We start from the raw sequence: 23017 nt of genomic DNA on the forward strand, positions 1-23017 counted from the left end.
TGTAATTAATTCTGATTTATGATAATTACTGTATTTTGGGATGTTACAAGTCTCATCATTTAGATGAATAAAACATGAAAAATAAGGATAATCAACTAATTTCTTTCAGCTTATTGAATCTAAAAGGCAAATTTATTTAAAATATGGAATGAAATCTAAAAGGCAATAAATTGTATTATATAGTATAATATGAAGTACGAATAACGCGAACAAAGGAACAAAAAATATAGAAAGTAAGATTAAAAATAAAAGAAAACCCATTTTCTTCACTAATTGAATAAAACCATTTTCTTCAATTAATAAACGCCTAGGCCATTTATTGTTAGGGATATACAACTTTTGTTAGTTTTAATTGCTCTTCTTTTCGGCGCGGTGTTTTTCAATTTTTTTAATTATAGAATATTTAATTATTATATATGCTTCAAACGAATATATAGAAAATGTCAGGGCAATTTTTCTACGTCAAAAAAGAGATTCTGTAACATCCCAAAATTATACAGTCATCAACTATATACTTAGAATAATCACAGGTATTAATATGACAAAACAGTTTTAATAATAAAAGAGATAATAGTCGAGAATGGCCGAACGACCTTACATATACAATTTAACGAGCGCTCACAAGATAAGGAGGACGAACGGTTTTCAAAAATAGACACCGAACGTCATAGTATTTACACAAGACAAAAGGGCGTTCGTTCTAAAACGGCCCGCTAACAATACTAAGCTAACAATATAACCGAACGCACTATGGTTCGGCCTTCACTTCAACCTCCACTAAATTCTCTTCAGCAATGATTCCATCTTCAAGTGTTTCCTCCAAAGATGCATCTCCCTCTGCTCACATCCACACGGATGATCATTGCATTTGACAAGACGGATACACATATACAGACAACACAATGGAAAACGCAAGGGTAAGCTTATTGAATTTAATTCAAGTTAAACATACATTTCATACATATCAAATACATCAAATGAATCACAACACATACATTCAATTCATCCATTAACTCAATCAAAATCCTGATACTAGACCGACCGTCCGGACTGTATGAATTATGTGTAGCTACGACGTCCGTGCACCCAGGTGGAAGAGCTGGAATACTCATCAGCTGCCACCTGAGGTTAGTCCGTTCTGTCCAAGTTACAGTTATGGACTAAGACCTCCTGCCATTCCCACACATGACATACTCCTCTCTACTTGAGAACGAGCACTCACGGAATATCAGGATGAACCGCCAGCTAAGCTTACCACATTCATACTTTACCAATTTCAATTTCCAACCAAGAGTCGTTCCTCCCTGGAACGCTCGTTCAAATTCCACAATCACAATTTCAGTTCTCATAGTGTTCGCACATCTTAATTCCTCCTCTTAAATACATTTTCATTCTATGTTTCACTTGCATAAAAAGACGAACGTTCACTCCCTTTCATAACGAGGACGAACGTCAAGAGCGAGATCGAAGGAATTCATTGATGAAGGAGTAAAGCTGACTCTTCTGTCATGACGAACATGATTAAAGTTTGAATCAATTAGAAGAACTGATTCTAGAACAACCATACTTAGAATAATTCACTTGACAAGCTTTCAGATTCAATTCAACTGAATGAAGATAAAATACTAGTACTAGATGTACCAAGTACAATTTAGTTGGAATAACCGCCTGCCAGTAAATGACCGAACGCGGTACGCAAATTTACTGAAATTTATGACGAACGCTATTTAAGTTTATGGACGAACGCTATTACAATTCAGGACGAACGTTTTGAGAATTTAAGACGAACGCTATTTCCGCTGGTTGGCGATTACGGAAAGAACGAGCGTTCGGTAAAAGACTGAGCGCTACTTATCATTTACTCATTTAGGACGAGCGTTCGGTATAAGACCGAGCGCCACTTAGGACGTACGCTTTGGGTCGATACCCATCGCTAATTCAATACCTTTGAAATAGGAATTTTCATAAGTTATAATGTTGAAGTTACATTTTTAACAATATGAATAAGTGTTTGAATATATTCTCAGGCTTCTCAATTTCTCACAAACACTCAGGATATTTACATTTGGCCGAACGCTCAAACGTAAAGCTATATATAAGAGGGCGTTCGTCCTCCACGAGAATTCTTTCCAAATGAAAGGATTCAGCTTTTTCAGAAAATTTACAGAGAATACCGAACGGTCAAGGACCGTTCGATAACGAACGTTTGTTATCATACAAATCTCATTTTCAATTTCTCACTTACAGTAAACTCATTTTCCAGTATAACTTTCATACATTTAATTAAGCATATCATAGCAAAAATCTATACTTTTCATGCATCATCTCATCATACAGCTCACATTTCAGTTTAATTCAACCATAGAACATTTCATTATTTTCATACAATCAATTCAATATCATATTCATACACCAAAAATCCACTTATCATAAATCAAACTTCATTCAACACGCAACGCGCATGCAGTATAACTCATCAATTTCACAAAACATTCATACATTACAGTATAACACAAGAATTAAATCTAATAAGCTTCCCTTACCCGGATTGGGGTGAACGTTCAAAGAGTGAATGATCTTGACTCTTCCAATTATGGTTCTCTCTCAACGGTTCTCTTAATCTCTCCAACTAAAACTAACCAAAAGAAAACGAAATGGCTTAGTCTACACCATTGCATGCAACTGAATACGGTTTGCAGGAATTCCAGAAACGAGCGTCCAAGTGAACTTACCAGAATTGGAAGTTGTTCGGTTCAATATGGAGCTCTCGGTGCAGGGAACGGTTCTGCGTTTACTGAAATGTGATCGGAGAAGAGGATGGTGAGTTGCAGAAGAGAGAAGAAGAAAGGTTCTAGAGAGATGGAGGAGAAAAATGAAATTTCTGAGTTTGGAAGGGGAGAAGGTGCGCGTAGAGAGTGGGAGCTTTTCCAAAAATTTTACTTTTGATCAAATCCCACATTCAGACGAACGAACGTCTCTCTGGTTGACACCTGCACCCCACCATTCACTTCAGAAACTTCCACTTTGACAAGTGGCGTGCATGCAGGGCTCTGAGGGTGGATTTTAAATGCTCAGAACACGTGGCACGGTGCATTTATGGGAGCAGAGTGGTGACTCATCAGAAAAATAAATGGGACGTGACAATCCCCCTAACTACAAAAATTTTCGTCCTCGAAAATTAAATCTTACCAGGAAATAGATGAGGGTATAAGTCTCTCATGGCATTCTCAACTTCCCAAGTAGAGTCGCCAGTCTTGTCGTCCCACACCACTTTCACCAACCGAACGTCCTTTCCTTTGTATAACTTAGTACGAACGTCTTCAACGCGAACCGGCTTCATCTCTAGCGTTCGGTCTTGTCGAAGACGAACATCCTCCAGCTCCAATATATGCGAGGGATCCGATATGTATTTCCGGAGTTGAGAAACGTGAAACACCAGATGAAGGTTGGACAATTGGGGAGGTAAAGCTAGCTCGTATGCAACTGGTCCAATCTTCCTCAAGATCTGGTACGGCCCCACGAACTTGGGAGACAACTTCTTTGATCGCAACACGTGGCACGATGCATTTATGGGAGCAGAGTGGTGACTCATCAGAAAAATAAATGGGACGTGACAGATTCTAATATGTTTTATTTATTTGAAAATAAAAAAGTCCCATGCTTTAATATTAACGATTGTAATTAAAAACTAATTTTAATAATTGTTAACAAATATTATAACATTTATATTTATCTCCCATTTATAATTAAACTTTTACAATTAAATCATATAACTCTTTCCTAAACATTTTCTTAAATATACTAATTTCTAAATGAATAATTATTTTTGCGAAAAAAAAGTGTGATTTATCGAGGTGGAAAGAATAATATTCTTAAGAAGTCGAGTTTATACACGTCAAGTTATTGATAAATATCGAAGGAAATCCATATTTAAAAGGTTTTTTCTAACTTTCAAAATAGGTAAGAGTTGAGAAGAATTATAGTATGTGTGAATATAAAGACGAATAAAAGAGTTGGGTGAGCATTCCCTCTAGAATCTGTCTCCTTTTATAAGCTTCTAAATCCTTCAGTAAAAATTGAAAAGATAATTAAGATAAATGTAAGATAAGATTTATAGTTGATTACTTGCATTTTAATAAATAAGATATTATCACTTATAACTCACATCTCTTATCAAGACAAAATCTTGTGTAAACAAATTTAACCCCAAATTAAGTGTAATTTTTTCATATATTTTAACCATTTTATTTAATAAACTAAATCTAAATATTTTTGTATAGTTTCATTAAAATATTCATTTTATTATATTAATTTAAATAATAATGCTACTAAAGTTAAAATGCTAATTTCATCAATTAAGTGTAGATTTATCTATTTATTTTTGTTTTAAATCTATAATATATTTAATGCATAAATTTCTTTTCTTTTCTTACCAGTTTCTTTTCATAATCTTATTGGACTCCAAGAATTAGAGATGAACTATGATTTTATTCAATTAAGTAGCAATATCTTGATAGCTCAATGTGAGGCCATATATAATTAACACTGCAATTATCTGTCACATCAAATTAATGCACACCACATCAATGCTCATCCCATTAAAAACCCACCCCCTAATCTGATACATCACTCTGCCGTGCACTGAAAACCGCACCACGTCTTTCCTTTGTATCATTAAAAACGCACTTTGCACCGTATGCACGCACGCCACGTGTCACGAGAGAAGCTTCCAATTCAGAAGTGGGTGTGCAGGTGTCGGCTTGGGAGACGTTCGTCCGAACGAACGTGGATTGAACAAAATTGGATTTTCGAAAAACCCTTCCACTCACCTGCACGCACTCTTCATCTTCCTCTGAGCTCAAACCTCCATTTTTCTCCACCTTCTCTCTAGAACCTCCCAACTTCTCTCTACTGTAACTCACCAAGCCTTTCTCCGATCACGTTTCAGCACCGTAGGAGTGTTCGCTGAGCTGAGAGCTACACATTGGACCGAACAGTTTCAAGAACTGAAACTGGTAAGTTCTCCTTCAGTAGCTCGTCCTTAGGTTTTCTGGAAACCAGGTTTTTTGGCTGCATGCAAATGTGTAGTCTAAAGGATTTCATTTTTCTGTGGTTAGATTTGTTTTAAGAAGAGTCAAGAGGCATTGAGGGTAGAATAACGTTAGCTGGACGAAACCAAAATCTTGTGTTAGGACGTTTCCTTCATTGATTCGGGTAAGGGAAGCTTATGTATTTAATTCATATTTTGTTGTATGATTGATGATAACGCATGCCTGTTGATGAACGAGTGAATGTATGTGTATAGTATGAGTATAAATGTATGATTGATGATGAACTGAATGAATAGAGTATATGTTGGCTGTGATGTATGATCAAGTTTGATACGTATGATTATGAATGATTAATGTGATTTGTATAAAGTCTGGAAATTGATATTGATATGAAACTATAAAGTATGAATTGTATGAGAAATATTGAGTTAAGATAGAAGAACAATCTGAACCGTAAATTACTCCCTATGATAAATTACGCTCGTTATCGTACGGTCTTATATCGTTCGGTTTTCCCTGAAAAGACTTAGAGTAGAATTCTTTCATTTGGGAAGAATTCGGTTTGAGAACGAGCGTGCTCATTTAAATTACTATGTTTGAGCGTTCGGCTCGGCATAGAGATGTCGTACACCTTAAATGAAATAATACTGAAATGAGTAGCGTTCGGTCTTATACCGAGCGTTCGTCCTAAATAGCGCTCGGTCTTATACCAAGCGTTCGTCCTAAATAGCGCTCGGTCTTATACCAAGCGTTCGTCCTAAATAGCGCTCGGTCTTATACCAAGCGTTCGTCCTAAATCGCGCTAGGTCTTATACCAAGCGTTCGTCCTAAACGGTGTTCGGTCTTATACCAAGCGCTCGTATTATTGAATAAACCCTTGAATAAAATAGCGTTCGTTCAAGCATTAAAATATTCATTTTCTTACGTTCGTTAAATTACTGGCATCGGTTTCGGTATGCAAACTTCTTCAAAGATAATTCTAAGTATTCTTGACCCTCCGTTTTACATTAGATCTGGTCCAAGATCTTCATTATGAAATTTTTCTAAGTACCAGTATACTTCCAATCGAGTCAGTTCATTCAACTGATCGAACAGAAAATTACGTTCGTTATATATATTTCCTGTGTATCCAGTATCTTTATATGGACGTTCGTCCTAATTCTTCAGAGGACTGAACGTTCGTCATTTTATGCATTTCAATCTAAAGATGTAAATGATAATGAATGATGATAACTTAAAGTGTGAACACTATATGAATCGATATTATGATATTGGATTTTGGACGAGCGTTCCAGGGAGGAACGTCTCAGATATGTTAAATATTAAATTTGGTAAAGTATGACTGTGGATAAGTTAGGACTCGCTGTCCATCCTGATGTTCCGTGATACTCATCTTCATGTAGAGGAGGGTAGTCATGTGTGGGAACGGCAGGAGGTCCTTAGTCCATAAGTTAACATGGGCGACGTAAGAACGGACTAACCTCGAGTGGCAGCTGTGAGAATGTATCAGTTATTACATCACTCGGGTGCAAGGACGCTTGTAACTACACAGATTCATACAGTCCGGATGGTCGGTCTAGTATATATATATATAAATTTCTATGTTATCTTATGTTAAGTTACATGCTGTTTGTGTGATTTGTAATGTTGAATGTATGTGGTGATTGTATGAATTAAATTATATAAGCTTACCCTTTCGTTTTTTCTTGTGTTGTCCATTTGTCTATGTACGTTCGTCCTGTCTTGCAATGATCATCCGTGTGGATGTGAGCAGAAGGCGAGGCCACTCTGGAAGACGTCATTAAAGAGGAAAATCTTGTCGAGGTGGAAGTCAAGGCCGAGCCTTAGACCGCTCGTTTACTTTTCAGCTTAGTTGTTAGTTTATTTTTGACGTTCGGCTGTTTAATTTTGTAAAGCCGTTCGTTCTAGATTTCTTGTATACGCCTTAAGTGCGTTATGTTTGTACTGAAGTCGTTCGGCTTCTGAACCCTGTTTTATTAATGTAAAGACTGTTTATTTTACTGTTAATTGTAATTAATTCTGAATTATAATAATTAGTGTATTTTGGGATGTTACAATCAACAACATTAGTCCATGTTTTCAATTTAACATTATGTATTTTTTTTTATGCTTACAGTGTAATTGTCAATGGATGTAATTTATCTCAAATCATCAATAAAATTATTTCTGATTAATTTTTTTGTATTTTACAATTTTATATATTTTATTTATTTCTTATTATAAAAAGCATATTTCATTAAATTAAGAAATTATGAATGTACGTGGATAATTATAAATAAAGGAAGCTTCAAACCTCCATAAAATAATAGTCACTAATAAAAGAAATTAAAAGCCTTCAAAAAAAACTTCATAAATATAAATTTGATACCAGAGGTCATCATAAACCTCTTCAAAAAGGTTGTGACGACTCTAACTGCAGAGGTTTAAAAAATCCTCACAAATTAATTTGCAAAGGGTAAAATCCCCTACAAATTCGAATAAAAACCTCCACATAATATTAATTTTTTTGTAGTGAGGTTGCTTAGAAGAGCGATGTGTTTCACTTTGTCGAGGAGGCTGCTCGGAAGAGTGATGATTGTGTACAATATTTGTTCTATGAATTTGATTTTTAAATTCTAAAAGTTTTTATTTTGTTAAAAACTGTGAATTTTTGGAACGAGTTTCATTATCTTAGTTAGAAATAAGATGTGTGAAAGTGATATAAGGAAAACTTTGTTTAGGAAAGACAATGGTTTTATGTTTGTCCGTTTTGACTCACTTTTCCCTCCTGGAGTCTACTTGGTGTTGGCAAAAAGAATTTTTTTAATTATGATAAAAAATAGGGAGAAAAAGATTAAAGCATGTAATTTTTCTATGAAATATCTTTAGGACCATTTTATGTTTTTCTATTGTTTAGTTGTGTATTTGCAGGATATTACAAAAAGTTTTAAAACATATTTTGATCATCATAAAAAAAAAGGAAGATTGTTGGCAAAAGAGAAGATACTGAAAGATTAGGATATTTTGATGATGATAAAAGAAAGTTTAAGAACTCAAAAATGTAAAAGGATATTGAAAGACTTGTAGTTTAGTATGTTAATAAGTCTTATTATGAACAAATTATCCTTTCTGAAAAGTTAGGATGAAATTTTTTTAGAGTTTGTTGATAGAGGTGTTTGAGATGCAATGTTAAATGGTTTATTTCTACCTACTATAACTATAAATGACTTGTAGAAAGCAAAACCTTATATGATGGGATATCCCTAGCCATGACCCAAGCACTTTGAAGAAGAAGCTAGAGTCATCTATGCAAGGTGAAGCAAGCTCTTTCTCATAGGCCACCATGGAGGTTAAAAAGTAGTTTAGGTTTATTTAGGCCATGTATTCGGTCAAGTAGTATAGGTTTCTTTAGGCCATGTATTTCAGTCAAGTAGGTAGGATTGTTTAAGGCTTGTGAAAAGTATATGTCATGTGTCATGCTTTCATTGGAGAGGATTTAAGTTTAGTACGTAGCCACATGACACTCTAGGAATGAAGAAGATTGTGCTTTGTGAGTGGCCACATGTCCTCCCCTCATTGGAGAGGATTTGTGGACACTTGTCCACTCCTTAGAAGGCCTCATTTTTTGCCAATGAGTGCAAGGGTGAGAAATCATGCTTTTAGGATTTTTAGGAGACACTCTTTCTTATATATATAGGTGTCTCCTCCCTTGTAATCATCTTTGATGTTTAGTAATGTTATGCTGCCCTTTTTTTGCCATACTACTCATTTTAAGATCAAGACTAGAGCAACCCTGAGACCCTTTTAGTCACCTTCCTCTTAGAGTTGGCCAAACATCTCTTCGAGCCTTCAAACACCACACTACCACGATAACACCACCCTAGGTCCTGAGTCTTCTTCCCTTTTCAACCATTGCTTTCACATTTCACACCCCTTTGTCCACCATTTCCGCACCATTATCACCAAACAGACCATCCTTCGTAGCATCTGTTCTAGCTTATAATAACATTTTCTAGACCATAGTGTTTGATGAACAGAGTTTTATAAACATCGTCTAGAGATAGAAAGAGTCTTTATTAAATAATCATCTAATAGACGATATGTGTAACAAGTTTTACAAACAACGTCTAAACATCTAAATGGACATCGTCTTACAAGCAAGCGTTTTATGGACAAAAGCATCCATCTTAATGTTAACACTGAAGCTTCAAATATGTTTTACTCAAATAGTGTTATTCAAGCAAGTGGTTTACAAAATTTATCGTTTAACAAAAGCTTGCTCAACGCTACATATCTCAAACAACTTTTGATAAAGCATCTAATGTTTTTCATCATTTGATGATCATATATGTTGAACGCTTTAACTAAATGATGCATTTATTAATAAATTGACATATTATAAAATGTTTTGAACATGTTATACATCTTAATGTTTATCAACGCTCAAAATATTAAAAGCATGTACGATAAAGTGTTTTGATGTTTATAAACCTTATTCTTGATATTTGTGCAGATCACAAAAGTACAAAGACTTTATCAGAATCACTACATCCAAGAAAAAGACGTTGAGAGATACGAAGAACATTTTTGGAATGTTTCCCTTGAAGACTTTTGCTCTAACACATCGTACAAGCTACGTTTTGCTAAAAGTTATGACAAAACACTATATCTCTGCAAAGTAAACTTAAGTTTGACTTCTCACCTAAAAAGGCTATTTGTTATACATGAAGTCACCCTCTCAGTCTAATAGTCATCTCTCAAGAAAGCTATAAATAGACAAAAGCTTGAAGAGAAGAAAAGAAAGGATAATATAGACAACCTTTGAATGCCCATACAAGCTTGTTGTTACTCTATTAATATATTTTCTAAAGCTATATTTTCAAGAGAAAGAAACATAACAAAATCTCATATTTCATTATATTGTTTTTATCTTCTCTTTGATATTTATCAAGTTGTATTTGCACATAAGACTGATTGTGTTGCACATTCCGAAGAGAAATAAAATACTTGGTGTTTAGCTTATTTGAGTTAAACAGTCTAGACAATTGTCTATGATTGAAACCAGAAGTAGTTAGAAAGCTTGTATACCAGGAGTGGTTTGGACTAGTCACGTTTACTAGGTGAACCAAGAGTGGTGAGAATACCTATTGTAAACTTGAAGAAGTAAAACTTGCATAATCTTCTTGAAGATTAGTGAAACCCCTTAAGAGTTCTTGAGAAAGAACTAGATGTAGCTCAGGTTAAGTGAACTAGTATAAAATTCGTGATTTATTTCTTTTCTTCTTAAAAATGTTTTCCTTTATATGCCCTTCATAAAAACTAGCGTCTAAACATCTTTGTTAAATCATCTATCTTTTTAGAATCCATTAGACACTACTTTGCGAAAGAGTTTTAAAAACACTATTCACCTCCTCTAGTGTTTTCCTGTATTTTAGGAGCACGAGCTTAAACTTGGAATGTTGAATGAAGAAGAGGATCAATGAAGAAAAAGGAATATTGTTTTTAAATACAAGGTCTTCAAAAGGAAAAACTCCAAAGAAGATGATGACTCTGATTGTGAAAATATGGACCTATTGATGAAAATGTTAAAGTTTATGAAGAGAAAAGGTGTAACATCCCAAAAATTCACCCTTAAAAAAATTTTTCAAAACTTAAATATTGTAATAATACATTTACGGTAACATCCCGTAACCTCATACTAAAATCTATACATCAGTTTTAAGCTCAGACGTAACTGCAAGGATAACATTGAATCCTTCTAATTCGTTCTTCCATCTCTTCCTTCATTTGCACAGGATCACGCGACAATCCTTCAACTGCTCCCGTATAACAAAAACGTTATACGATCATCGCCAAAAATATGGTTTTTTCGATATAAAACGAAGTAAGGGTGAGCTAACCTGCAATACATCATTTATAAAACGTGCATAATTATTTCAATACAAATGTCATATAATAATTAAGTCGGACATCCTCATACCATCGTACCACAATTCCTGTTGGACACTCATCCTACAGTACCCAATAATCAACACAGTACATAATAGACTCTCATCCAGATGATACATTGATGAGTAACTCAACGGAAGGTTCTCCACTTGTGATACCATCCTTAGTCCCCTCACTATGTCCAAAATCGGCACATAGACCAGGACATCGTACTACAGTACCCTCAACATCAATATATACACAGATACCATATCATTACTGAATCGAACGCTAAAACAACGAACTTATATTATATCGAATACTGTTTACACGAACGTTAAAATTGATCACTTAGGCTCGACACTAAACACCAAACACTATTATACCGGATACCATTAGGTCGAATACCAAAAGATCAAACGCTAAGTAAGATCAAGTACTTAGACTTCACGTTAAGACAGTGTACTCTACTAGAACAATTACTATTATTTCGAACACTATTCGAACGAACGTTCAAAGATCAAATCTCGCCGAACACTGCCTCTAACGAACACTATCTGAGGGCAACATCATCGAGGCTGGACGTTCCCTACGAACGACCACTAACTATTAACGATCCTTACCTGAGACAAGCATCATCCGACCCGAGCACTACCTATGAATGATCACTTCCTGAATCATGCATCATCACGACTGATCACTACTTATTAATCGACCGTTACCTCAGCAAATATTAAGGCCGGTTACTCCCCATAAATGATTGCAACCTCAGAACAACATCACCAATAAAGATCATTCTCTAAGAACGATCGCTACAAGACAAAACACTATAATAATGAACGTTTGAGTCTGGGTTAAACGCCTAGAGTACTCTGCTGAACACCTAAGGTACTGACTGAACTAAAACAAACTAAACCTCAGGGTACCAAATTAAGACCGGACACTAGCTACCTGAGAACAACTATCATCAAGATCAACAGTTACCTAATTACGTTCGCTACCTGAAAATAAATAACACCAAGACCGAACGTCACTAATAAGAACGCTCGCTACTACCTATAGATCCAACAAGTTTTACTTCCCGTCTCTCTCGAAGTATTATTCCAAATCCCGTTTATCTGCACTATCATCCCTCCCGTACCAGTACGATCATCACGGTTGGAAACCACAGCCACAACAAGCAAGGCGAATAACCAGAAGCATCACATCATAAACCCATTACATATAAACCATAACAATTTCCATAATAAATCGATACCCATGACATTGCAGACTAGACTTTCATAAACTAATGTCGTTTACTTGTAATTCGTCGTCATAACCTGCTCTCAATAACAGGCGACCCGAGCCGTCTTCCATCGCGACTTCAGACCTATCTCCCCGACTCCTCAAGGACTAACGAGTAAAAACATCGATACTACGCGTAACAATGCACTATACTCAACACGAGCCGAAGTCATTGGGCGAGACATTCACCTCCTCGCGCAGAAGAAGGTGACACTCGAATCTTCGTCTCACGCGAGACTAGCAAAAATGCTAAAAAAAGACAGACGAAGTTACAAGTAAATAACATAGTGTATGTACCACCTCCAACAGAATAAACGTGCTCAATCACGAATTCATACATATTCTCAATAACATGTATAAATAAATCAATATTGGATCAAGGAAATAACCAACAATTCTCAATAATTGCTTCAAAATACTCCCACGGATTTATACATTATTGCCGAACGCTATTTCCAACTCGGATACTGTCTGGACGAACGTTCTGGGATCCATCATCATCAACGACCGAACGCTGCCTATGGACACCAAATGTTATTAAACCGAGCCCCAAAGGACGAACGCTCAAGAGCAAGCGTAGTCATAACAATACCTCTAACGAGTACTTCATGACGATTAATATCATCGAGAACGAACGCTCACAATCACAATTAAACCAAGGTCAAACGTCCAAAATCCAAACCGAACACTTAAAGCCGAACGCTCAAGATTGCTACCCAAGAATTCCAAGTTAAGAACGAACTCTTATACTCACTAATATCTCAATACCGAACTCTTAAATCAAACACTATAAATCCGAACACGATTAGGACGAACGTTTTGATACTTAGTCGAACCCCTAGGTCACTTTGCCGAACGACATTAAAAGAAGCATGACCGAACGACATAAATCAGCAGCTAACCGAACGGTGCTAAAGTCAAAACTTAACCGAACGCTCAATAGTCACTAATACCTCAAGGCCGATCGTTCAAGATTCAAAACTTAAGAATAAGCAACTTAAAACCGAACGCTCACTTATACCCAAAAACTGAACGTTCAGGATTCAAACCTAAAAATATCAAATTTAGATCGAACGCTTAACATATCTAAATCACTGGAAAATATTTTGACGAACGTCTAGAATTTACATAACTCAAGGACGAACGCTGACGCTCGTTACATAAGAATACAGAACCGAACGCTCATATTAGTTTGGTCGACCACTAATTTGTCGAGCACTGTTGGGACGAACGTTAAAGATCAAGCATAAGGTCGAACGCTACAAAACAAGCACAATATTAGATTTGAACACTATTTGACCGAACGCCAAAACCGACCGTCATTAAACACTATTCGGCCGAACGCTAACACTTAGCACCACAATCAAACACTATTCGGCCGAACGCTACAATCCGAGCACCATATTGAATTCAACACTATCAAGTCGAACGCTAAAACCGAACGTCATATTGAATCGACTATTGTTTGGACGAACGCTCAATGATTGAAACCTAAGAATACTAACTCAAGGCCGAACGCTCATAATTACAACAATACCAAGGCCGAAGGCTCACATCACAACCATACCAAGGCCGAACGCTCAAGATGACTTCACTAAAATACTAAGTTAAGGACGAACGCCAAAAGTCATTAATTCACTATTTTAATACGATTTGGACGAGCGTCTCATATATTACTGACTTTACGGACGAACAGAGACGTTCGTCCAAAACCGAACGCTCATGACCGACCACTGAGCAATTTGGACGAACGTCCAATTTCACCAGAATTGGACGTACGTGCGTTCTGCAGAATTCTGCAGAATCGCATCAGATTCCAGAAAAACCCAGAAAACCCATTGTTTCACCCCTTTTTCCCAGATTTGCAACAATATAGTCTTACAATCACTCATATGTTCTTGCACAGAATACTCTAAACACAAAATTATTCATCAAATAATCATAATATGATCTCAAACATAATATTCCTACCATCTATAGAAACAAATCTAGCTCCCCTTACCTGGTTTTCTCCAAGCACAACCATCCTACAGCCAAGAACTCTGCCCCGATCGGAACGACGAAAACGTTCGGTTGAAATGAAGCCCTCTACTCCGTGGAGGCCATGGTAGCATCAGAATAGAATTCTTATGGTTCAAGGTGCTGGAATTCTAGAGTGAAGTGAGAGAATTTTGGAGATGAAGTTTTAGAGAGAGAAAGAATGGTTTCCTTCCTTGTGAGCTACTCTCCCCCGTGCCAAAACAAGAGACCCTCTCCTTTGCTATGCTTCAGTAATAATGCACTTCCAATAATTGCATTCTAATAATGCAAAAGGTGGGTGACCACCATGCCCCCACCACTTCTCTAAAATATGAGGTTCTTACAAAAGGACATCACAAAAATCACAAAAAGAAGAATCAAGGATCCTCCTCTAATTTTAGGTGTTACGGGTATGGAGAATCGAGAATCGAGAAATGTCAAAGTGGACTGTCTAAGTGCTAAAATGATTGAAGAAAAGAAAGGAAGAAAATCTTCCAAGAAAAAGAAATGGGAGGGAAATGATTCAAGCTCTTCATCAATCTCTCTAGTGATTCAAATGAAAAAGCTAACATTTGTTTGATAGCAGAAACTGAATCAAGCTGGAACAAAGGTTGTAGTTCTAGTATTTTTATCGAGTCAAATAATTATGTTGAATTACATTTTGCATTTCAAGAATTATGTGTTAAATCTGAAAAATTAAATTTTGTATATATAGAAAATTGAAATTTGATTATAAAGCTTTGTAAAAGAATTTTGGAAAATCTTTGGAAGAAGTGAAAACTTTAAATAGCAAAATTTCAATTTTACAAGAAAGTAGAAATGTATTGGTTGAGTGTGCATCTTGTAATAGCCATATGTTTAACATTGACATTCTTGAAAAATTACTTGTAGATGCAACTAAAAATAAAAGTTTTGAAAAACAATTTTTTAAGAAAAAAGATTTTCATAAAAACGAGCAAGCTCCTAAGAATAAGAATACAAGACTAGAAAGGGTATGGGTGAAAAAAGGTAAACCTTATTCTAGGAGTATAAATTGTATAATATGATTTTATTGTATAAAAAAAAGGTGACACACTTCAAATAAATGTAGAATAAAACATTTTTATGTTCTCAATGGCAAATATACTTATAATCTTATCATAAAATAATCCATCTCTATCATTAAATGACCCCAAATAAGTTTTTTTTGGGTCTAAAGGTTATTTTTCTGACTTGTAGGTTATTTCAAAATTAATGAACACTACAAGAAATAATGAAATTACATACGGACAATTATATACGGATTCATATCCGTATATAAATGAGGCATTATGTACGGAATTTATGTACGGAAACCAGAAAAAGCTTTATATACGGATATTATATACGGATATTTATATACGGAATTTTCCGTATATAAATTCTGTATATAAAGTTTGCGCGTGGTGGCGGGAAAATTATCCAAGGATATATCCGTATATAACCCGTAGTATCCGTATGCAGTTAGAACGAAGTTGTTAACTGCGGATATTATATACAGATGTGGGAAATTATTTTTTAAAATTTTTTTTTTTCTGATTAATTGGATGTTGAGCTGCATATCACACTCTGAAGAAGCGTTTTCCCCTCTTTCTCGAACCCTAACTCTGTTCTCGAACTCTAGAACTCTTGTTCTCTCTCTCGAACTCTCTTTCCCCTCTTCATCAATCCTTCATCAACCATTCATTCACCTCTCCTCTCCAACCTTCAGTCAGCTCCCGTGTCGAGCCTTCGTCTGAAACCTTCAGTCACGTCCCCTCTGGATCGTCTCTTCTCTGCAGCTGTAAATCATTCTTCTCTGGAGCCCTAAATCTGGTAAGTGATTCTTCTTTTCGTTCATGTTTATGGTAATCTGTAATGGTTAGAAATCTTTAAAATTGAAACCTAATCTGTGTTGATTTGATTTTCATTGCCCCATTTTTGGTTCGTTTGGGAAGACGTAGTTGGATTTTGACGAGGCATCGATTGAGGCTGCTGTGTTGCGGTATAAGCTGAGACGTAGAACTTGGTGCTGCGAAGGCCGAAGGAACCACAAAAAGGTGTTTTTAATTTCTTCTCTTGTAATGGAAATTAGCTTTTATAAATGTGATTCTTGCTTCTGCTACTACTGCTCTATTATGGATTCAAACTCGACTCACTTAGCAAGCAATCCCTTGTGGCACTCTGATTATTTAATGTGATCACTCAGTGATGGAAATTCAATGCACAATCATGTTTTACATCCAAAGGCTAAACACATAGAACAGTTGTCAGTTATTAGTTAGAAGTAAACAGCTGATAGCTGTAGTTTGTTCAAATGAATAACGTAATGTAATGTAGTGCTCCTCTATCTTTATAACCATGTGTTCTGCAACAGAGGTTCACTGACTTTTATAATAATACTCTATAATGGTAAACTGATTTACAAATTCAACCACATTTCTTAATTTCTCTTTGTTGATTGTCTCGGTTTGATTTTTTTTTTGTTAGAAATCTGACATTGACTAAATATATAGACAAATTATAGGATACATATGAATGCAAATTTCACTTTACAAATTAATTTTGTGAAGTTGAGTTAGACTTTAAGTAGAAAGATTCTTCTTCACAAAATCTACTGGGAATGCCAAACAAGCAATTGCAAAGAACTTCCTTTGGTTCTCAACCTCCCACCTCACCCTATCCAACAAAAGAAACAAGAAATAGGGGATAATTCGAAAAGTAATACCTGTGGGAACACTATTGCAAAATTTAGGACCCCCATTGACAATCCTGGAAATACTAACAGTTAATAAGTAGCCATAAAATACAATAATATACTCACAAGAAAGAATAAGCTATCAACCCTGCTCACCTTGGCCAAGCCCCAATGACTGAATATGTGTGGAAACTAAGGCATATGGAACGCTGTAAGTGATCTGAAATAATTGATCCATGAAGCCAGATTAACTTACACAGAACTCTCAAATAATATATTGGCAAAATCATGCACAATTAATGGGGTAATGTCCAAATTTTAAATTTTGACATGTCTTGATTCTCGAGATAGAAAATGCCAGTTTGTGTTAAAAACTGCTGCCAAGCTTGAGTCAAGACACTATAGGAGACATAATAGTACTGTTTATGTTAAGGTACATAGGAGAACAGAAGGCAGTTTGAGCTAAAGAGATCATGCAGACAAAATCAAATGAACTAAGATACTTTATATGATGAGTCACTAAAACCATGCAAAAAGACAGAATTTAAGTTTTTGTTTTAAGGAACATGGGAGACAGAAAGGGTGCCTTCAATATTGGCAGAAAAAGAACAAACAAAAGGCTTTTAGCAGGAAATAGAGCAACTTACTGCAAGTGTAAACCCAAGAACGGTAAAGATTGTCAATACAGCAATCACAATGCCAGTTGGTGGTAGTTCTTTGCCTATATAGCCAATTCTTTTTGCCAGATAGGTTACAATAAGCATTGCAATAAAGCAGACAGCCATCAAGATATTTGAGATTCCCCACACAAACCCAGCCCCCCGCTTCCTGCATAACCTCTCCATGAGTACAGACGTTATTCCAAGAACAACTGAATTAAGCAATAAGCCTATTGCCCCCATTCTAACTCCAGTATCATAATTAGGGCCTTCATTTGGTTCACCACCATAAATCTCTCGGCCCATCCAATCAGTATCAAAAAGGAGAAATGGAAACCACCCAATCCAAGTTAAGGCAGTAGCGGACAGTATTGTCCATACTGGGGTTGAAAAATATCTGACTGTCCCGAATAGCTCCCACAGAAAAGCTTCTCCAGCAGCACCCGATTCCCCTGCTGCTGCTTCAACAGGTTGTGCCCCACTAAAACTCAGAGGTACTTCATGAGCTGCCATGATGCTTATATAAGTGGTGATAGCGATGAAACCAATGTCAAGATAGAAAGCGGACTTGAGATTTGCACAACTAATATTGCATGCAGGGGTCATGGTGAAAGCAAAGACCTTGTACCAACCACTGTATGATCCAGCTGCATATCCAAGAATATTACCAATAACCATAAACAGGGAGAAATAAGCATTTGCAACACGTGTCCTTCGGTGATCCTTGCCTAACATTTGAAAGATACATAAACAAAATATAGAAGCAGTCAACGTATTGTTTTCTTGTTTTATCACTAATATTTTTAATTTAAAATAAATTACAATATAGACAAGATATATTCTTGCATTATTTTTTTCGTTCTTTTTTGAGGTGGAGGTGAAGGGGTTTTATTCAGACATTGAAGGCCACATTTGCAGAAACCATTCAGGCAAGATGTAATCAAAATAAAAAGATAAAAACATGTCCTTTTAATTTAAGTGAGAACTATATTCAGAAGTACATATCAAGCAGATAAACATTAGCAATTTTGATAGAACACCCAGAGTTACAGAAAATACCAAGACAGATTCTTGAATGTTTGATTAACAAAGTATAGCAGAAAACAAACGTCTTTCAAGAGGACCCCAACTCTCCTAGTTCCCCTTTTCCTCCAAAAGCCCCAAAAGAACTTCCTGTTCACCTCCTAATAAGACTATTTATAATAGTCTGTTACAGTTTCGTAATTACAACTGTACTAACTACTTTCTTTTTTCCTTCTTTTGTAAACTGTATCAAACTTATCAATACCCCTCCATGAAGATTCACCTTGTTCTCAAGGTGAAATTCTTTATGAATGCAGGCAATAGATACCCAACTATTCTCAATATCTAAATTCCCAACCATTTTCAATATCTAGAAGATGTTTCCATTTGACAAGAACTTCTAAGCCACCTTGAGTGGTCTTTCTAGTATCTAGCAGTTGTTCTGGATATACTTACAGAATATAGTCTTCGGTAAGTGGAGGAGACAAGGGTTAGGTAAATGTGGTTGGCTACCCTCCCTGGTGACTAATGATGCTACTTGTTATGTCTGGGTCCCCCCTTTCCCTCTATTATGATTACTTGAGACAATAGAATTTCCCACGTCATTGGAGAAACTTCTAGTTATCCAGTTGATTTTGAAACCCGACCCAACTTTATTCTCCACTGGTCCCTTCCCTTTATAGACATAATTTGGATTTTTTCCTCCATCATTTGAGCCTTCATCATTAATTATGCCAGAGTTGAGGGATCATACAACATCACTTTTGCCTTAATAGCATCCCTTAATCCATTCAAGAATATCCCAATAAGATAATCTTGATCAATCCCCTTTAGCAGCCCTGCATACTATTCAAAATTTTCAACATAATCCTCAACCGAACCAGTATGAGTTAAGGCAATAACCACCTCGAAAGGATTCTTGAACATGTTGGACTGGATGCGACGAACCACTGCCAATTTGAATGATTCCCAAGTGGGATTGCAAGGCCTTCCCCTCCAAAGCTATCATCACAGTCTGCATTCTTTCCATTTCAGATACTTCTTGGAGATGAAAGTATCTTTCCAACTGGTTGGTCCAGCCAAACACATCATCTCCCACAAAGATAGGAATATCTAATTTGCGCCACGTGATCCAGCATTCAGTTGTCAGTCTTATTTTTGTTCAACAATCAATTTTTATATGTTTTGTTCTCTCATGGAACACTGGATTGGAGGCAATGTGAAGAGTTGCTTGGTTATCAGAATACAACTTCATAGGCTTATTTTCACAGAATTTTAATTCTTGAAGGAGTTGTTTGATCCAGATAAGTTCACATGTAGCTATGGCCATAGATCGGTATTCAGCTTCTGCACTAGATCGAACAACAACACTTTGTTTCATGCTTTTCCATGATACAAGCTTCCCTTCAAGGAGTACACAATATCATGTGGTAGATCTTCGATCATTCAGACAACCAGCCCAATCTGCATCACAATATCCTTCTAACTCAGTACTTCCCTTATTCTCATACAACAGTCGATGTCCTGGATTCCCTTTTACATATCTATGGATGCGTACCATGACATTCCAATGATCAATATGAGGATTTTGCATAAATTGGCTCACAACTCCCACTGGATAAGAAAGATCAAGTCTTGTTATGGTGAGATAGATTAGTTTTCCAACCAACCTTCTGTATCTTTCTGGATCTGAGAAAGGAACATCGTGGTCTCTCATTAATTTTTGATTTGAGTCCATAGGACTATCAATTGGCTTGCAATCTGTCAAACCGGTTTCCTCCAAAATATCAAGGGCATATTTTCTTTGTGAAATGATGACTCCTTCTTTTGATTGTGCCAATTCAATACCAAGGAAGTATTTCAAACGACCTAGGTCTTTGGTTTGGAAGTGGTTGAACAAATGATCCTTTAATTGAACAATTCTCGCAACATCATTTCCTGTAATCACAATATCATCAACATAAACCATAAGATAAACACATTTATCAGGAGTAGAATGCCCATAAAACACTGAATGATCTGCTTCACATTGTTTCAATCCAAATTGTTGCACAACATGGCTAAATTTACCAAACCAAGCTCGAGGTGATTGTTTCAAGCCGTAGAGTGAACGACGTAATTTACAAACTTAGACTCCCCCTGAGCAACACGACTAAATCCAGGAGGTTGCTCCATGTATATCTCCTCTTCCAGATCACCATGAAGAAAGGCATTTTTAATGTCCAATTGGTGAAGTAGCCACTGCCGAATGGCAGCCATGGCAAGAAATAGACGAACACTATTGATTTTGGCCACATGAGAAAAAATATCACAATAGTCGAGACCATAAACCTGAGTATATCCCTTTGCGACTAGACGAGCTTTAAGACGATCAATTGCACCAGTAGAACCAACTTTAATAGCATATACCCATCTACATTCCACGGGTTTCTTACCGGGAGGAAGAGGTACAAGTTACCAAGTGCCACTATTGTCAAGTGCCTGCATTTCATCAATCATGGCTTGTCGCCATCCAGGGTGATCAAGTGCCTCACGAACATTATTAGGAACTTTGATGTTAGAAAGGGAGGAAACAAAGGAGAAATATGTAGGAGACAGACGATGATAACTTAAAAAATTATAAACAGGATAAGGATTACGAGTAGATCGAATACTTTTTCGAAGAGCAATAGGCCAAGCCTGATTTGAGTCAAGAGAGGACGAGGAGGATGAAGGATCCATGGTTTGGGAATCTGATGGAGAAGGAGCTGAGTCTCGAGGATCTTCAGGCAAGGAGGAAGGTGGTTGAACAATATCTTTGCATTCTGAGTTTGAGCTGAAGATGGAGAAGCGGGAATGACCAAGGGATCACATGATGGTATAGGAAATATCTCTTGAATAGATGAACGATCCTCCTTGGAAGACAAGAAGAAAGGTGTATCCTCAAAAAAGGTGACATCAGAAGACATATAATACCTTCTTGTGGAGGGAGAATAACATCTATATCCTTTCTGAATGCGAGAATATCCCAAAAAGACACATTTAATAGACTTGGGAGAAAGTTTATCAAGACCTGGGGAGACATTATGAACAAAACAAGTGCTCCCAAAAACACGTGGAGAGACATGGTAAAGAGGATCATTTGGAAAAATTACGGAGTGAGGAACTTTATTGTCAAGAGATGAAGAAGGCATCCTATTGATCAAAAAACAAACAGTGAGGATTGCATCCCCCAATGATGAACATGAACATTAGTATTTAACATCAGGGAACGTGTTGTTTCAATGAGATGTCTTTTCTTTCTCTCAGCTATGCCATTTTGTTGTGGAGTGTGAGAACATGTTGCCTGATGTAAAATTCCTTTGGAAGATAAAAATGAAGAAAATGCAGCAGAAAAATATTCCTTAGCATTATCACTTATGAGAATGTTAATTGTCTTTCCAAATTGATTCTTAATTTCATTAACAAAGGACATAAAAATGACTAAAAGTTCAGATCTCTCTTTCATAAGATAAACCCACGTACACCGAGAAAATTCATCAATGAAGGTTACAAAATAGTTAAAACCAAAGGAAGTAACTCGACTCGGTCCCCAAATATCAGAGTGAATGGTAGAAAAAATAGACTTACATTGTGTCTCGAATTTCTTTGGATAAGAAGATCTAACATGTTTTCCAAACTGACAAGACTCACAATCTAAGACAGGAATGTGTTTAAGACTTGGAACCATCAACTTCAGCTTAGACAAACTTGGGTGACCCAAACGATCATGTAAAATTTAGGAGATGAAGTTGAAATGCAGGAAACAAAAGAGTTAGGTTTTAGGAAATACAGTCCTCCTGACTCATATCCTTCTCCAATTTGACGACCCGTACCATGTTCATGTATGACAAAGGAAGTAGCAGTAAAGGTTATAGAACAATTTAATGAACGTGTCAATTGACTCAAGGAGATTAAATTATAAGGACAATGAGGAATATGCAAAACAAAATTTATGTTTAATGAAGGAGATAAGGATCCTTTGCCAATTCCTTGAGATGTCAATTTGGATCCATTGGCAACAGTAACTAATTGAGGAACTTTTTGAGGGGTAATGGAGGAAAATAAACGAGTGTTACCAGACAAATGGTTTGAGGCACCTGAGTCAAGAATCAATGAACCTTGACATTCCACAGATTGTGAGATGCATGCCATTGACACACATTTTTCTCCATTTTGTTCATGGTTTGCTTTATTATGTATACTAGCTTGTTGTTAGGTAATTTGCTTAATACTTATGATTGATGAAAAACCAAAGCGCTAATGATTTTATAAAAATATTTTTATGTTGTTTTTCATTTAAGTTCAATGTTGTCTTTTATTTGTCGAGTGATGAT

At 36.2% G+C, this 23017-nt stretch overlaps 2 protein-coding genes across 4 annotated transcripts; both read right to left on the reverse strand.

Annotated features, from left to right (window-relative positions):
* Positions 1–748: 748 nt before the first annotated feature.
* LOC148191241 (uncharacterized) lies at positions 749–3592 on the reverse strand. Its single transcript, XM_088101345.1, has 2 exons — positions 3190–3592; positions 749–837 (listed from the first exon to the last, which is right to left on the reverse strand). The coding sequence occupies exons 1-2, from the start codon at positions 3590–3592 to the stop codon at positions 749–751; spliced, it is 492 nt and encodes a 163-aa protein (XP_087957471.1).
* A 13201-nt stretch (positions 3593–16793) lies between these two features.
* Positions 16794–19702, reverse strand: LOC148191242 (sucrose transport protein SUC4-like). 3 transcript variants are annotated; one of them, XM_088101780.1, is made up of 4 exons: positions 19569–19702; positions 17628–18367; positions 17137–17200; positions 16794–17054 (listed from the first exon to the last, which is right to left on the reverse strand). In XM_088101780.1, the coding sequence occupies exons 1-4, from the start codon at positions 19690–19692 to the stop codon at positions 16957–16959; spliced, it is 1026 nt and encodes a 341-aa protein (XP_087957906.1). In that variant the 5' UTR covers positions 19693–19702; the 3' UTR covers positions 16794–16956. The 3 variants fall into 3 exon arrangements, with proteins under 3 accessions (XP_087957906.1, XP_087957908.1, XP_087957907.1); XM_088101782.1 differs by lacking the exon at positions 19569–19702 and adding an exon at positions 19119–19524; XM_088101781.1 differs by lacking the exon at positions 19569–19702 and adding an exon at positions 18699–19109.
* Between the last annotated feature and the right edge of the window lie 3315 nt (positions 19703–23017).

This window comes from Vigna umbellata, chromosome 11, assembly GCF_029865625.1.
Source record: "Vigna umbellata cultivar VRB3 chromosome 11, Vumbellata_1.0, whole genome shotgun sequence".
NCBI classification, from domain to species: Eukaryota; Viridiplantae; Streptophyta; class Magnoliopsida; order Fabales; family Fabaceae; genus Vigna; species Vigna umbellata.

What these genes read in the sequence shown, in the direction of transcription:
- LOC148191241 (XM_088101345.1), bottom strand. Translation starts at nt 3,592, where the DNA reads ATGAGTCACCACTCTGCTCCCATAAATGCATCGTGCCACGTGTTGCGA. An exon ending in ATACCCTCATCTATTTCCTG is followed by an intron (nt 838 to 3,189) that starts GTAAGATTTAAT and finishes GGATGTGAGCAG; the next exon opens with AGGGAGATGCATCTTTGGAG.
- LOC148191242 (XM_088101780.1), bottom strand. Translation starts at nt 19,692, where the DNA reads ATGGAAAGAATGCAGACTGTGATGATAGCTTTGGAGGGGAAGGCCTTG. An exon ending in TGTTCAAGAATCCTTTCGAG is followed by an intron (nt 18,368 to 19,568) that starts GTGGTTATTGCC and finishes TTCAAATGTTAG; the next exon opens with GCAAGGATCACCGAAGGACA. An exon ending in TTCTTGGGTTTACACTTGCA is followed by an intron (nt 17,201 to 17,627) that starts GTAAGTTGCTCT and finishes CAATTATTTCAG; the next exon opens with ATCACTTACAGCGTTCCATA.